This window comes from Capra hircus, chromosome 9 (genome assembly GCF_001704415.2).
Source record: "Capra hircus breed San Clemente chromosome 9, ASM170441v1, whole genome shotgun sequence".
Lineage (NCBI taxonomy): Eukaryota > Metazoa > Chordata > Mammalia > Artiodactyla > Bovidae > Capra > Capra hircus.
The window spans coordinates 54,737,227-54,753,860 of record NC_030816.1 but is presented as its reverse complement, the minus strand read 5'-3'; the positions used below and the strand labels follow the sequence as shown (position 1 = coordinate 54,753,860).

At 37.3% G+C, this 16,634-nt stretch overlaps 1 protein-coding gene across 3 annotated transcripts in view; it reads right to left on the bottom strand.

Moving 5' to 3' along the window:
- Window positions 1-16,634, bottom strand: part of LAMA2 (laminin subunit alpha 2) — a 677,281-nt gene that overhangs the window by 229,544 nt on the left and 431,103 nt on the right. For all 3 annotated transcript variants that reach the window (XM_005684731.3, XM_005684732.3, XM_018053196.1), the window contains exons 21-23: window positions 12,117-12,297; window positions 6,141-6,277; window positions 743-979 (exon numbers count right to left, since the gene is read on the bottom strand). In XM_005684731.3, the coding sequence (XP_005684788.2) occupies window positions 743-979; window positions 6,141-6,277; window positions 12,117-12,297 (555 nt within the window). The remainder of the gene's footprint in view (window positions 1-742; window positions 980-6,140; window positions 6,278-12,116; window positions 12,298-16,634) is intronic.

Genomic DNA, 16,634 nt, shown 5'->3' with positions numbered 1-16,634 from the left:
GCAGAAGCTTCCATTTTCCTAAATTCTCAACACTCTTTACAACCCCTCCAGATTTCACCTTCCTGTTTCCTTGGACCCTCTTTGCATAGACTTTTCTTGAAAATATACTAATGCTTCTGACCCAGTTTTTATTGCATTTATCCTGGGATTGATTTTCCAGAAATATCTTAGGGGGAAAAGTCCTTCTTATCATTTTTAATCAACTGTTTTTCTACATCATTTAACAATATTAATGAGGGCTGAAATTTGCATATAGTCACTGTTTGTAATGTCAGTGTTTATACTTGATGAAATTTTATTGAACTTCCACAGCAGTAAATATATTTTTCAGTGTACAGTGATTACGGATTAATTTGAAGAGTAATTTAAAAAAATAATAAACTTTATCATTTAGCTGTGGTTTTCTCTAGTGATGCTTAAGAGAACTGACTTTTTTTCCCTTCCAGATTATTCTTGTTTAAGAAAAGTGAATATGCAAAGAGAAACTAAACTTTACTTTTGAAAATATATCATTCATTTGAGCTAGGGAAAAAATAATTGGGTTCTGGTTGAAAATAAGTTCTTAAAAAGCAGTGCTTATCTGTATATCAGGAAAAGTCTCTGCGTCTGGCAATGAATTTTTGTATGTCATTCTTTTCAGCTTAATGATGCAGAAATAAATAACTGAAGTTAAAACAGCAATGGACATAGAACTGAGTAAGGTTTTTTTTTTTCTCCCTTCCTGAATTTCAGCAGCACATACCTTACAAGTACACTGCCCAGTCTGATCGATGCAGGAGCATTTTTTAGTCTCTAAATCACAGGTTGAGTCATCAGTCCCTGGCAGGAAGCAGTCACAGGGACTGCAGTGAGGGTAGTTCCAGTGACCTCGAGTGCACTCTGTACATTTTGCACCAGAGAATTTTGGATGACACTTGCACTGGCCCGTGTTTAGATTGCACTGGAAATCCAAGGAGCCTACTGAGCTGCAGTTACAAGCCTATAGACGAGATAAAAATAGCAACAATTAACACCACTTCACAGGCAATATCTTTAAATTTTAATTCTAATGCTTCTATGCTTCCATTAAGTACATATTAATCATGTGTCTGTTATATGTTTTGTACTGTTCTAGCTGAGTCGCTTGGGAAACATTGGTGAACATAATGCTAAAATCGCTTCCTGCACTTACTAAAATATATGAGTGTCCAGAAACCATAAAGCTATTGAATAAGAAAGAAACTGCATTTTCTCTCTTTGTGGTGAGGAGGAGTTAGGTATAGATTTTCTTCAAACACCTCTTTCTTCAAAGAGTGAACTTCTGACAAAGCCATTTTACCTTATCATTTCATTTTTACAGCATTTATTGTTTAGAGACATATATTAGTTTAATCAAGGGAGAGAATATATAAATATAACACAATGGAATAAGCATGATATAATAGGTGAAGCGCAAAATCCTGTGAGAGGATATAAAAAGTACCAAACCAGATGTGGGGAAGCCAGGGAGAATTTAGAGTAAAAATGATACTAGGATATTTTTTTTAGAGTTAAGTTTTGCAGACAAGCCCAATTTGAGGTGTCTTGCTGGTAACCATTTTTTTTTCTTCCCAGATGTACACAAGATTTTCTCTTAATTTATGTAATATGATATCTTGCTAGAATTTATACAAGTTTGAGTCTTCTAAAAAATTAATTTACTAGAATATGGTGAGCTCTTTCAGTTTGAGAATACAATTGTTTTTTAATTCAGTACTATTTCTTCAACTTTTTTTTTGATTTTTACTTCTGTTCTAATTTATCAATTTTCTTCTTCAGGATCACCTATAATTCTTAAAGTATATAACTTCTATCTGTCAAATCTATAACATACTAATGTCTTCTATTGTCATCTCCCAATTTGCCTCTCAAATTTGTTCTCCATTTTGTCCTTGCTATCCTACACAGTGAAAATTCTGTTGTATGTATATACCATCAATGCTTATTTTAATTACAGTATTGCATTTTTAGCTTCTTTTCAATAACTTTTTTCTTTCATCTCAGCAGCAATTTTCAATTTGCTGCTCATCCACATGTCTTGTCTTCTATTCCTTAAGGCTTTCTGCTTCTGATTTAGAGCTCAAAGCTCCTTGAATTTAAATGAAAATTTAACTGAATTACTAAAATGTTATTTAAGATCTTGGAATACATCATTTTCAGAGATCAGCTGTGCCAAGGATCTCTCTGCTGTCTCTAAGCTCTAAACTCACTCCTCTTTGCCTTGTTTTATGACATTATAGTTAGATCTCTATGGACATTTCCCCCTGGCCAGTAACAGAATGTTAAAATTAGTCTTTATAGGGTCCAGGAGAGACCCAAATAAGGCCATGGTGATGGAAAGACATTTCTCTTCTGGGTTGTGGTTCTTCATTACTATCACCATCACTATTATTTACTTATTTAGCATGGGAGCCCAGAGGCTCATAAAGAATTCCAAGCTGTGCCATCAGGCCACTCTCTCCCCTGCTGTTTAGGTCTGCACTCAAGCACTGACCCTGACAGGCTGCTTCTCAGTAGCTCCAGCAAGTCTGCATTCTCCAGTAATGATGGGCAGTGTCTATAGGCCAGCACTTGCCCATAAACTCTGGCAAGTTATTTATTATCTTTGTTGTTGTTGTTGCTGTCATTGTACCACCAGCAGGCTGTGTATCCCTGTGGTTGCCACACTCTCTTCAAAGAGGTCTGAACCCAAGTATTGTTGGGAGTGGGGAATGGGGGAGGATCTTGCTTCCTTTACAGTCCACCCCGCTTACCCTTGGGGCTTCCCTGATAGCTCAGATAAACAACCTGCTTGCCATGCAGGAGACTTGGGTTTGATCCTCAGGTCAGAAGATTCCCCTGAAGGGAATGGCTACTCACTCCAGTATTCTTGCCTGGAGAATCCAAGGGACAGAGGATCCTGGTGGGTCCAAGGGGTCACAAAGAGTAGGATACAACTGAGGGACTAACACTTTCATTTTCCCCTCACCCTGGAAGTAGTAGCTACTCTTTTGGACCTACCACTTCAGGATCTTTTATATCCATTTTTTCAATCCTTTCTGTAACTAACTTTTACCAGTTAACAATTCTTTAGATTCTACTTTCCCTGTTTATATTGGACTTCCCTGGTGGCTCAGATGGTAAAGCGTCTGCCTGCAATGCAGGAGACCTGGGTTCAATCCCTGGGTTGGAAAGATCCCCTGGAGAAGGAAATGGCAACCCACTCCAGTACTCTTGCCTGGAAAATCCCATGGATAGAGGAGCCTGGTAAGCTACCGCCCATTGGGTCACAAAGAGTCGGCCATGACTGAACAACTTCACTTTCTTTCCCTGTTTAAGTTTCCCTGGTGTGGTTTCTGTCTCCCTAGAGGGTATCACCTCTCTCTGTGTCTGAGTTTACTGCCATCAGGGTTTGTACTTAGTCTATGACCTGACTCTTTTTGGTGCTTTCCTATTCATCTTCTTCCACAGAACTACAGCTTTATGGAAGACTCATACACATAGCAACTTGCCAGATTTCCAGATCCAAGTCTGGCTGGATCTCACTTGGCATTTCTCACACTTTCATTGCTCAGCTCAATTCTTACATCCACTGCTACTAAAGCAATTCCTGCTTCTGCTCTTGCCAACAACTGAGTTATGGGACACCTCTTTCAAGGTTGTGATGTACAATCACCAGCGTCCCATCTATTATCTCTTTCCTGTCCAAATGTTTGGTAAAATATCTTCTCAGATTCTGATGTTAAAATATCACCTGGCCTTATTTTTGTTATCTTTATGATTCAGTATTTTTCTGTCTTCACAGTTCTCCAGTAAAAAGGCCTGCAGTATGGGATGCTGCTAAAAGTTATGTTAAACTCAAAGGACTAAAAGTGATTATTTATTACACTACAAACATTGCCATAGTTTCAAAAGATAGAACAAAGCACTGTCATCATGCCAAGTAACTTTTTCTTAGAACATCAGATGTAGAATGAGAATTCAAAATAAGGATGACTGACTTATCCACTTATGTAATTTTTCCTTACTTATTTAAACAAAATTGGCCATAATCAGAAATATAAATCTAAGATATGTTATGGAAACTATAATCATCTAATAAATTTTAAAATCATCTTATGAAATATTTAACTAAAATAAATGTATTAAACTTTATTAACTAAAATAACTTTCTTTAGAATTTAAAATATTAAATGTCTCTCAATTTATTACATAAAATGAAAGCATTAATTCTTAAAAACCAGTCAAAAAATTGGGACCTTTTCAAATTGGGAAGTTTATTCAGGAAGTTATAGTAGAGAATAAATGAGACTATTAACCATATGTTTAGATGACACTGTAGCCAACATGAAACTTAAATCATAATTAGCTGTAATGTTTGTTTAGCAATAGAGGATTTATGCACTGTTCCCCTGCTAGTGAAAGATGGCAGGCTTTATATTCTACTTCAATAAAGGCTCAAATGATGTGTGTGCTCACACCTCAGCACAGAGAAATTATCCATGACACAAGGAAAACTATAAATCTCAAAAATCACTGTTCATTTAGATTATAGTCATACAAGATTTTAAATAGTAGAATACATCCTCATGAATAATTGTGAGGGCTATATAAATTGTTTATAATTGTTCATAATGATGAGGTGTCTAGCTATTCAGAAATTTAGATTTGTAACAGTGGTTCAAAGTAATTAAAAAATTTGAATCAACTTCAGTCAACATAGTATTTACTCAATGATCAGTAAATGTAATGATATAAAACATATAAATATTAAAAAAAAAAACTTGGCCTAGGGTCTTTCCTGGTAGTCCAGTGGTGAAGAGTCCGCTTTGCAATGCATGGGAAGCAGGTTAGATTCCCTGGTCCAGGAAGATCCCCACATGCCATGGAGTGACTAAGGCTATGCACCAAAACTACTGAGCCTGCATTCTACAGCCCTTGAGTGGCAACTACTGAGCTCAGGTGAGCAACTGCTGAAGCCTGTGCACCCTAGAGCCCGTGTTCCGCAAGAGAAGCCATTTGTGGAATGCAACGAGAAACCTGCATTCCGCAATGAGTGAGCAGCCCTCCCTTGCTGCAACTAGAGAAAGCCCGCCCACAGCAACAAAGACCCAGCACAGCCAAAAATAGCTAAAATAACATAAATAAATAAAACTATTGAAAAAACCTTACTTGGTCTGCATTTATCCATCATCTGTTGCAAAGCAAAACCTGGCAGTCATCCCTTAGCCTTCACTTTCTTATTCCTTAAATAAATGAATTCAGCCGTATCTTATTCAGTCATAAGAGTTGTAACTTAACGCGCCCTCTAAACACTAGTGGATAATTGAGGCCAAGCTGCTATGGGGCTTCCCTGGTAGCTCAGTGGTAAAGAATCTGCCTGCAGTGCAGGAGCTACAGGATACACAGGTTTGATCCCTGGGTTGGGAAGATCTCCTGGAGGAGGGCATGGCAACCCACTCTAACGTTCTTACCTGGGGAATCCCATGGACAGAGGGGCCTCACAGGCTATAGTTCATGGGGTCCCAAAGAGTAGGACATGACTGAAATGACTTAGCACACACATACACAAGCTTCTATCAACTCTCACCAACATTTTTGCAAAAGCCTTGTAAGCAATCTTCTGCCCTGAAGCTGTATAGATTTCTCTAAATGTGAGACTGGTCATATCATTTACTACGGTTCACTCATGGAAAAAATGGGGAATTTTGTAAGCTAAAGGTTGTTTAAATGACTTCAGAATCCTCTCAACTAGCTCCTGAAAACTGATATCTAGGTAAAATTTGGGGGGAATTCTTATGGATTTTTAAAAAATTCATTCTTAATTTCCTTGTACTTTGGAGATATATTAACATTTCATTGTGTGTAGATATGAAGTTAGAGATGTTTCTAGTTTTATTTTAGAATTTTTGGTTGTCTTCCTTTTTTGAAAGTATCATGGATGAAGCTATATAAATATGTACTTACTTCAATCATCTTTCCTATAAGTAAAATGTAAGATAGTGATCGATTCTGCAATCATGCCATAGCAGTAGATCTGTATCGTTTTGTAATCCTGACTCTTAAAATGCCCGACTATAGAGTTCTACCAAAATAGAAATCCTTAAATGACATTATGAGATGAAATAAAACAATTCACTCACCTTACAACCAGTGGTGATGCTGTGGCCCCAGCTACGAGGTGCACATTTAGAACATTTCTCTCCAATGGTATTGGGTGGGCAAATGCATCGACCAGTCTTCGGGTCACAGTTATTACCCAGATGGGAACAGTCACAAGCTTCACAGGTGAAAGGATTAAAAAAGAAAAAAAAATTGATATAAAGTATTGAGTTTTATGTTTGTGGGTTTCTCTGTGATTTATGCTATTTTATTTTCCACACTATAGTTAAAGATCCTTGAAAATGACAACTCACCTCATTCATTTTTCATATCATAGTATAGTATAATTCCCCAGGAGGAGGACATGGCAACCCACTCCAGTATTTTGGCCTGAAGAATCCCATGGACAGAAGACCCTGGGCTATGGTCTACAGGGTTGCAAGGAGTCAGACATGACTGAGTGACTGAGCAGATGCACACAAGCATAGTATACATCAGAGCGGTTGTTCAGTAAATATATATTGAGTTTCATTAATAGTTTAAAAATGTCAAACATTTTTAGCTTTTTGATTAAGGATAAAAAGAACTGATGTATCAGATTTCCTGTGTACTGTATTCCCTTATATCTAAATACTGTAAGGTTAATTTTTTTAATATATTTAAGTTCATAACTAAACATAACTATGGGCTTCCCTCATAGCTCAGTTGGTAAAGAATCTGCCTGCAATGCAGGAGATCAGCGTTCAATTCCTGAGTCAGGAAGATCTCCTGGAGAAGGAAATGGCAACCCACTCTAGTATTTTGGCCTGGAGAATTCCATGGACAGAGGAGTCCATAGAGTCGCAAGAGTCAGATACAACTTAGCGACTAAACCACCACCAAGTTCATAACTAATTTTTCCATGATCTATAGATTAATATTTCCTTCCTGTGAAGAGTGCCAACATCCTTGTTCATTACACGTTCTTAAAGAATGCAAACATAAGATCTGAAGAAAAACAAAAAGATTTGAGATCTTCAAAGCCATCCAAGACAAGGAAGGCATGCCACTTATTAGCTACAGTTGACTCAGCTGCTGAGTACTTTTTACTGCACCATTTCAAATCAAAGAAGTGAAAGAAAGAAAAATGCCATCAAATACTCAGATTCAAATAGAAGACTAATGTTATAAGAAATCTTCTAGTTAGTTACATGATGATTAAATCTTTTTAAAATGCATTTAGGATATTAAAGTTCACTTTTCAAGGGATCACACTTATCATTGCTCACAGGATCCTACCCCAGCTGTGGAAAATGTTTAGTACAACATTTGATATAAATGTTAGCCATTGTTTATTATTATTATTGTTGCTGATTTTAAGCCAAAGGACTTACTTTATATGTACCACTTACTAAGAAAAAAATGTTTCACAATGCTTAAATTTATGGGTTAAACAATGTCTTGGGACAGTTTGAATCATTACTTGCAAATAGAAATTAACCATTCAGTTAGGGAGTTTGAGATGGACATGTATACACCGCTGTATTTAAAATGATACTTTATGTCCATTCAGTTCAGTTCAGTTTCTCAGTCACGTGACCCCACGGACTGCAGCACGCCAAGCTTTCTTGTCTATCACCAACTCCCAGAGCTTACTCAGACTCATGTCCATTGAGTCGGTGATGCCATCCAACCATCTCATCCTCTGTCGTCCCCTTCTCCTCCCACCTTCAATCTTCCCCAGCATCAGGGTCTCTTGAAATGAGTCAGTTCTTCCCATCAGGTGGCAAAACTATTGGAGTTTCAGCTTCAGCATAAGTCCTTCCAATGAATACTCAGGACTGATTCCCTTTAGGATGGACTGGTTGGGTCTCCTTACAGTCCAAGAGACTCTCAAGAGTTTCCTCCAACACCACAGTTCAAAAGCATCAATTCTTCAGCATTCAGCTTTTTTTACAGTCCAACTCTCATATCTATATGTGACTACTGAAAAATTCATAGCTTTGACTAGACAGACCTAGTTGGCAATGTAATGTCTCTGCTTTTTAATATGTTCTCTAGGTTGGACATAGCTTTTCTTCCAAAGAGCAAGTGTCTTAAATTTCATGCCTGAAGTCACCATCTGCGGTGATTTTGGAGCCCCAAAAATAGAGTCTGTCTGTTTCCATTCTCTCCTCATCTATTTGCCACAAAGTGATGGGACCGGATGCCATGATCTTAGTTTTCTGAATGTTCAGTTTTCAGCCAACTTTTTCACTCTCCTTTTTCAGTTTCATCAAGAGGCGCTTTAGTTCTTCTTCGCCTTCTGTCATAAGGGTGGTGTCATCTGCATATCTGAGGTTACTGATATTTCTCCTGGCATTCTTGATTCCAGCTTGTACTTCATCCAGCCCAGCATTTCACATGATGTACACTGTATAAATGTTAAATAAGTAGGGTGACAATATACAGCCTTGACATACTCCTTGCCCAATTTGGTATCAGTCTGTTGTTCCATGTCCAGTTCTAACTGTTGCTTCCTGACCTGTATATAGATTTCTTAGGAAGCAGGTCAGATGGTCTGGCATTCCCATCTCTTTAAGAATTTTCCATAGTTTGTTGTGATCCACACAGTCAAAGGCTTTGGCGTAGTCATAATGCAGAGGTAGATGTTTTTCTGGAACTCTCTTGCTTTTTCGATGACCCAGTGGATGTTGGCAATTTGATCTCTGGTTCCTCTACGTTTTCTAAATACAGCTTGAACATCTGGATGTTTATGGTTCAAGCACTGTTGAAGCCCGACTTGGACAATTTTAGGCATTATTTTGCCAGCATGTGAGATGAGTACAACTGTGTGGTAGTTTGAGCATTCCTTGGTATTGTCTTTCTTTGGGGTTGGAATGAAAACTGACATTTTGCAGTCTTGTGGCCACTGCTGAAGTTTCCAAATTTGCTGACATATTGAGTGAAGCATTTTCACAGCATCATCTTTTAGGATTTAAAGAGAGATGTTATGGGGAGGGAGGTGGGAGGGGGGTTCATGTTTGGGAATGCATGTACACCTGTGGTGGATTCACGTCAATGTATGGCAAAACCAATACAGTATTGTAAAGTAAAATAAAGTAAAAATAAAAATTAAAAAAAATAAAAAATAAATAAAATAGCTCAACTGGAATTCAATCACCTCCACTAGCTTTGTTCATAGTGACACTTTCTAAGGCCCACTTGACTTCACATTCCAGGATGTCTGGCTCTAGGTGAGTGATCATACCATCGTGATTATCTTGGTCATGAAGTTCTTTTTTGTATTGTTTTTCTGTATAGTCTTGCCACCTCTTCTTAATATCTTCTGTTTCTGTTAGGTCCATACCATTTCTGTCCTTTATTGTGCACATCTTTGCATGAAATATTCCCTCGGTATCTCTAATTTTCATGAAGAAATCCCTAGTTTTTCCCATTCTATTTCTTTGCATTGATCACTGAGGAAGGCTTTCTTATCTCTCCTTGCTATCGTTTGGAGCCCTGCATTCAAATGGGTATATCTTTACTTTTCTCCTATGCCTTTAGCTTCTCTTTTTTTCTCAGCTATTTGTAAGGCCTCCTCAGACAACCATTTTGCCTTTTTTCATTTCTTTTTCTTGGGGATGGTCTTTATCCCTCCCTCATGTACAATGTCATGAACTTCCATCCATAGTTCTTCAGCCACTCTCAAATCTAATTTCTTGAATCTATTTGTCACTTCCACTGTATAATTGTAAGGGATTTGATTTTAGTCATACCTGAATGGTCCAGTGATTTTCCCTACTTTCTTCAATTTAAGTCTGAATTTGGCAATAAGGTGTTCATGATCTGAGCCAGTCAGCTCCCAGTCTTGTTTTTGCTGACTGTATAGAGCTTCTCCATCTTCAGCTGAAAAGTATATAATCTATCTGATTTCAGTATTGACCATCAAGTGATGTCCATGTGTAGAGTCTTCTCTTCTGTTGTTGGAAGAGGGTGTTTGTTATGACCAATGTGTTCTCTTGGCAAAACTCCGCTAGCCTTTGCCTGCTTCGTTTTGTATTCCAAGGCCAAATTTGCCTGTTACTCCAGGTATCTCTTGACTTCGTACTTTTTCATTCCAGTTCCCTATAATGAAAAGGACATCTTTTTTGGGTGTTAGTTCTAGGAGGTCTTGCAGGTATTCATAGAACTGTTCAGCTTCAGTTTCTTCAGCACTACTGGTTGGGGCATAGACTTGGATTTACTGTGATATTGAATGCTTTGCCTTGGAAATGAACAGAGATCATTCTGTCATTTTTGAGATTGCACCCCAGTACTGCATTTCAGACTCTTTTGTTGACTATGAGGGCTACTCCATTTCTTCTAAGGGACTCTTGCCCACAGTAGTAGATGGCCATTAACTCACCTAATTCTTACAAAACCCAAGTGAGGCGGATACTATTATTTTCCTAATTTAATAGATGAAATTTGCAGGGTACAGTGAGGTGAGATCACTCAGTCAAGGTCATATAACTAATTGGTGGTGGTGTGCAGTGATAAGTTGCTTCCATCATGTCTGACTCTTTGAGACCCTATGGACCACAGCCCACCAGACTCTTCTGTCCATGGGATTCTCCTGGCAAGAATACAGGAGTGGGTTGCCGTGCCCTCCTTCAGGGTATCTTCCTGACCCAGGGATTGAAGCTACATCTCTAAAGTGGGAGAGCCACTAAACAAATCCAGGCTCTTTGGTGAGAGTCATGTTTTCAACCATAATGCTACCCTGCCTGTTTTATGCTTTAAATTTTTTTTTCTGTTGTGCTTCTCTGGCTTAGAATGCTACTAAGTTTTCATTTCTAAAATGTTATCATCATTTCATCATTTTAAAATAATGTTTTTGATATTTATAATTTCTGGTAGTGGATATATTTGAATTTGTAGCACTTTTTGTTCAATTAATATTAAGTAAAAATGCTAGTGAGAGTTGTATTTATAAAGAATAGAGTACATTTTAAAATGCAGCCTTATACAATTTTTAGTAAATACAGATATTGTCTTACAGATTATACATAGATTCTTAGAAGATCTACAATAATAATATTCAGAGTAATTTATAATGGCTTAATTTATGATAAAAACTGTTCATCAGAAGTGATTGAGAACATCTTAAGGGTATTGGCTTTTAATATTATTCTTCCCACCCCTAATATAATTTTCTTTAGTAGTCAATAATCATGTCTTAAAATCTTGCCATGTATTTATCATGTTCTGAAAGCATACGCATATCATCAATGTTGTACTAATGAGTTTAGTAAACAAGAGTAATACTCAACCAAGTGATTGTTGGAATAGAGGTCGATTCCAACTTAGTAGTATAAAATCAAGGCAAATGCTCAAACTTTACTTTCATCTGTACTGTTAATTCCTATTTTCTTAATTCAGGATCTGTAGGAAGGCTGTGGCTGGACACATGAGAACCCTGCTCTAGGGAGCCAGGGTTAGCAACTCCAGCTTACATTTTCTCTGGAACTAACAAACATCTACAGCCAATCTATTTCTCTCTCAGAACATCACAGTTTTCAAGGCATCTGAAAGTGGATGAAAACATTTTTTTTTTATCATACCAGAAAAATATATTAACTTCCCTGATCATTGTACCAATTTTGCAACAGGAAAAGGGAAAGTTGAACTATATTAGCTTGGGAGTAAAATTTAAACTAAGGTAACATTGGCACCAGAAAAATTGACCATCTCTTTCAAGCTGCAGTAGCCTTTGAGTGACTGGCTGAACAGAGGTCACAGACAGGGAGGGAGACAGCAGAATTGGGATCTGCTGATGGATTTTTATTGCAGGCACAGCTATTTATAGGGCAGTGTTTCAAATTACAAGGTATTTCCTTTAACTTATTCAAAACATATGTAAAGCATTAGGTTAAGTATTTTTTTGTATTATATGTTTGCCTGTTGTCCTGGTGTATTTCATTTAATCTGTGGGAACCTTATAGAACAAACTGCTACAGAAGCCTAAATACCAAAACCAGGTGATGAATGCATTGGGCTTAGTCTCATTTACAGACCTGTGCATCCGCCTTCTTGGAAGTTGAAATAGCCATGGGCACAGCGATCACATTTCTTTCCTGTTACTCCTGGCTGGCACCAACATTGACCACTCTCTTCACAGTCAAATGATTTGGACCCAAAGGAATTGCAGTTGCAGGGGAGACACCCTCTTGCTGATTGGAGGCCAAAGGTTTCAGGCTGGCATAGAAGCAGAAAGAGAAAAATTCAATTTAAATCAATTAATTCACGATGGCACTAGATGCACTGTAAGATCAGGTGGGAAAAGAGGAACCTGTGGGTTATAATGGTTCTTCAGTGATGTTATGACCATTGGACTGTCATTTAATCTAGTGGACTTTTTCTACAGTGTCCAAGAGAAAAGTGCAATTGATGGAATTAGGGTGCTGTCATTCAGTCTGTGATATTTTCACCAGCCTTTCCTTATATGTCTCAAGATTCTAATGGCAACGTGGAAATCAGTGAGGATGGCAATTCTATTTAAAGAAAATTTTGGTTTCATTTCTAATAATCAGAATTGATTATTTTCAGATATTTTTAAGTCCTTTTACTTGGTAAAAATGCTTTCAATATTATTGGGCAGCAGCCTAAAGTTAAAATAAATCTTTTTTCTCTTATATTGGGTCTAATTTTTGTCATATATCCATGAATAGTTCTAATCATCATTATGGGGCTCACATTATACATGTAACTCTTTGGTTATGCCTATACTGACAAAATAATTGGTGTAACTAACATCTAGTTTCTTGGGTTTCATCCTAACAATCAAAGTTGATTTGTGAGAACACATATCAAAGCACCAAATTAGGTAGATGAAGGGAAACTTTCATCTCTGATGAGTTATTCATATGCATATCTCTTATCTATTTGTAAGAAATGACCTTCCATGGTCCAGCATTACTAGCTTTGGCTGACTTTCTGGAAATGCATGTTATCAGACCCAGAATGACTACATTAGAAACTGCTGATGGATTAAAAATAATTTCTACTAGAAAAGTGAAAAGCACATATCCTACTTAAAGTATGTCAGGGCTGTCTTTTAAGCAGAAGTTTGTCACATTATTATGATATTTTAATCTGGAAAATTAGTCTCAGTAATTACTTCTTTGTAAAACTAATTCTTATTTTGGAAAATTAGACTTAATAATTACTTCTTGGTAAAAATAAATCTTGCTATTTAATGTGAGCCACCCAAAGAGAAATGATTAAGCCTCATTATGTATTTTTGTCATTATTGTTAACAATATTAAAAATAAGTCCTATAAAACAAAATCATACTGAAAATTAGTCTCCTAAATTGACTGTTGCTAAGAATAGCTTTCTTTTTAAATCTAAAATGGGTTGATTATGGTTGATAATCATTTTAATCTTTATATTTGTTCTTGCCTTTATTTTCAGTTCTTTGTTTTTATAAAATAAATAAATAAAATAAATAGCTCTTTATTTTAGTTCTTGACTTTATTTTTAGTTCTAATTCAGATTCACTGTATAATTAAAAAAATTGTGTGACACTTGTAACAAATGACCTTACTTGATTTTGAAATTAATTATAGGATAAAAGAAAACATATAATATTTTTATTCATAAAAAGCAATTCAGTGTATGATTCTAAATACCAGGCCAAGAGAAATAGTCTGAAATTGAGAAAATTCATGCATGCTTATTACAGTATTATTTATCATAATAATGAGCAACTGTAGAGGTACTTAAATGTTCAATGTTGGAGAAAAAGCTGAATAAAGTAAATTATGAGGCATTCATGTTATAAAATATATAAAATCATTAAAATCCTGTTTTGAAGCAGTTTTAATGATATGAATATGGGTAGAATATAGCATTAAGTAAAATTTCAAAAAGCAGAATACAAAATTACATATACTATGATTCTAATTACATACCCACAAAGGCACACATACCACTCAGACACAAACAAATAGAAACTTATATACACAGAAAAAAAAGACTAGAGCATTACATAGTAAAACTTTTTTTAAAAAGTAATATTTTGCATTTGTTTTTATTTCCTAAATTTTCTTGACTTAGAATGTGCATCGTAGAGATAGTACTTTACCTTTATCTTTACCTCCTAAGTTTGCTTTTCTTAGCATATCTATCTATACAAATATCTTTAATGGATAGACCAATAAAATAGTAAACTTTCAAATTATTACTTATTTAAAAAATTCCAAAGTTGATGATGTCAAGAAATATATGAGAAGTAATGTAGATAGCATATTGAAAAGCAGAGACATTACTTTGCCAACAAAGGTCCTTCTAGTTAAGGCTATGGTTTTTCCAGTGGTCATGTATGGATGCGAGAGTAGGACTGTGAAGAAAGCTGAGCGCCGAACAATTAATGATTTTGAACTGTGGTGTTGGAGAAGACTCTTGAGAGTCCCCTGGACTGCAAGGAGATCCAACCAGTCCATTCTAAACGAGATCAGCCCTGGGTGTTCTTTGGAAGGAATGATGCTAACAGCTGAAACTCCAGTACTTTGGCCACCTCCTGCGAAGAGTTGACTCATTGGAAAAGACTCTGATGCTGGGAGGGATTGGGGGCAGGAGGAGAAGAGGACGACAGAGGATGAGATGGCTAGATGGCATCACCGACTTGATGGACGTGAGTTTGAGTGAACTCCGGGAGACGGTGATGGACAGGGAGGCCTGGCGTGCTGCGATTCATGGGGTCACAAAGAGTTGGACACGACTGAGTGACTGAACTGAACTGAATGTCTCTATCATACTTTTCTAATATTTACCTAGTGTAGTTTTAAAACCTGAAAATCAAAGTGGCTCAGTTGTGTCTGATTCTTTGTGACCCCATGGACTATACAGCCCATGGAATTCTCCAGGCCAGGATACTGGAGTGGGTAGCTGTTCCCTTCTCCAGGGGATCTTCCCAACCCAGGGATCGAACCAGGTTCTCCTGCATTGCAGGTGGATTCTTTACCAGCTGAGCTACAGTTATACCAAAACAAATATTAACAAATTTCAGTAATAAAATTTTAATAAATTGTTCAAAAATTTATTTCACAGTCCAGGGAAAACACTGTAGTAAACAAATTTTAAAGAACATTCTTAGTTAGTAATTGAGATTAATGAGGTAAAACATATAGAAAAGCGAGTGCCTGCCTATTCTCAGTGGGAAGTTTGATGAGCTCATATAATTTATTCTCATTTGGGATAATAATAAAAACTAACACTTACATATTGTTCTTGCCACGTGCCAAGCAACATTTCTAAAGCCCTTTACAAATATGAACTCATTTAAATTCTCAAGACAATCCTGAAAGATAGCTATTATCATCAACTTTTTAGAGTGGTGAAACTGAGGCATAGAAGCGTCACGTAATTTGGTCAGCAGCTAGCCAGTTGTGGAGTCAGGATTCCAAATCAGCCAGACTGGCTTCAGAGTCTGTGCTCTTAGTTGTCACATACACTGTCTCAGAGGAAAAGTGGTCTCAGGATAAAACACCACTCCATGCATCAGTGCGGTAGGATATGTAGGAAGAGGGCGTGAATAAGGGTTAATAATTCTGCTGAATTTATGCTTTGGAGACATTTTTGCATGCTCATGCTCAGTCATGTCTGACTCTTTGCAACCCCATGGACTACAGCCCACTAGGCTCCTCTGTCCATGGAACTTTGCAGGCAATAATATTGGAGTCGATTGTGAGTTCCTCCACCAGGAAATCTTCCTGACCCAGGGACTGAACCCACATCTCCTGAGTCTCCTGCATTGGCAGGAGGATTCTTTAACACTTGAGCCATACAGGAAAGCCCATTTTGGAGACATAGTGATCAGTTACAGTCCCTTTCTTTTACTCTAAATGTATGCATTTATTTCTGAAAAACATAATCTCTTTTAAAGATTTCTCCACTTAATAACAATAGTAATAATAACAGTACCACTACCTATCATTACTAAAAACTCTTCGGATGTGTGTTTTATACACTCTTCTTACAACAACCTGGAGACAGCCATAGAGGTGCCTGGGCAGACCTCCCTGCAAGGGAGCCTGAGGTGGGAGTGTCATGAATCGACAAGCCCCAGCTTTCATTCTCATTCTCTTGAATCTAGTGAATCATACCAAGGCTCACTTCTCCTAGTCAATTACTGGTACACTGAAGTACTCGAATCTTCTTGCTCCATCCAAGACTCCTCCAATGTTGCTTGGGTACTCCCAACTGGCCTGGCCAAGAACTTGAGATTTGGGCAGAATGCATTCAGTGAGTCTTTTCTATCCATATTTTTTCCCTCTCCTCCCACAGGGACAGACCTAACATTTCAGCAGAAGTCTCTCTGCACATGATGCTCCATCCCCACCCCCCTTCACTGGAGTCTCCTCCAGTGAATCTCTTGGCATTTGCTCCTTGAAGGATCTGAGCCAACACACAAACTCTATGATGTAGGTCCTACTATGGATGAAGAAGCTGAATTACAAAAAGATCTAAGAAACAGTTTTACGGTGGACCAGAAGTGTTGCAGCTGGGATTTGACCTCAGGCAGTCTGATA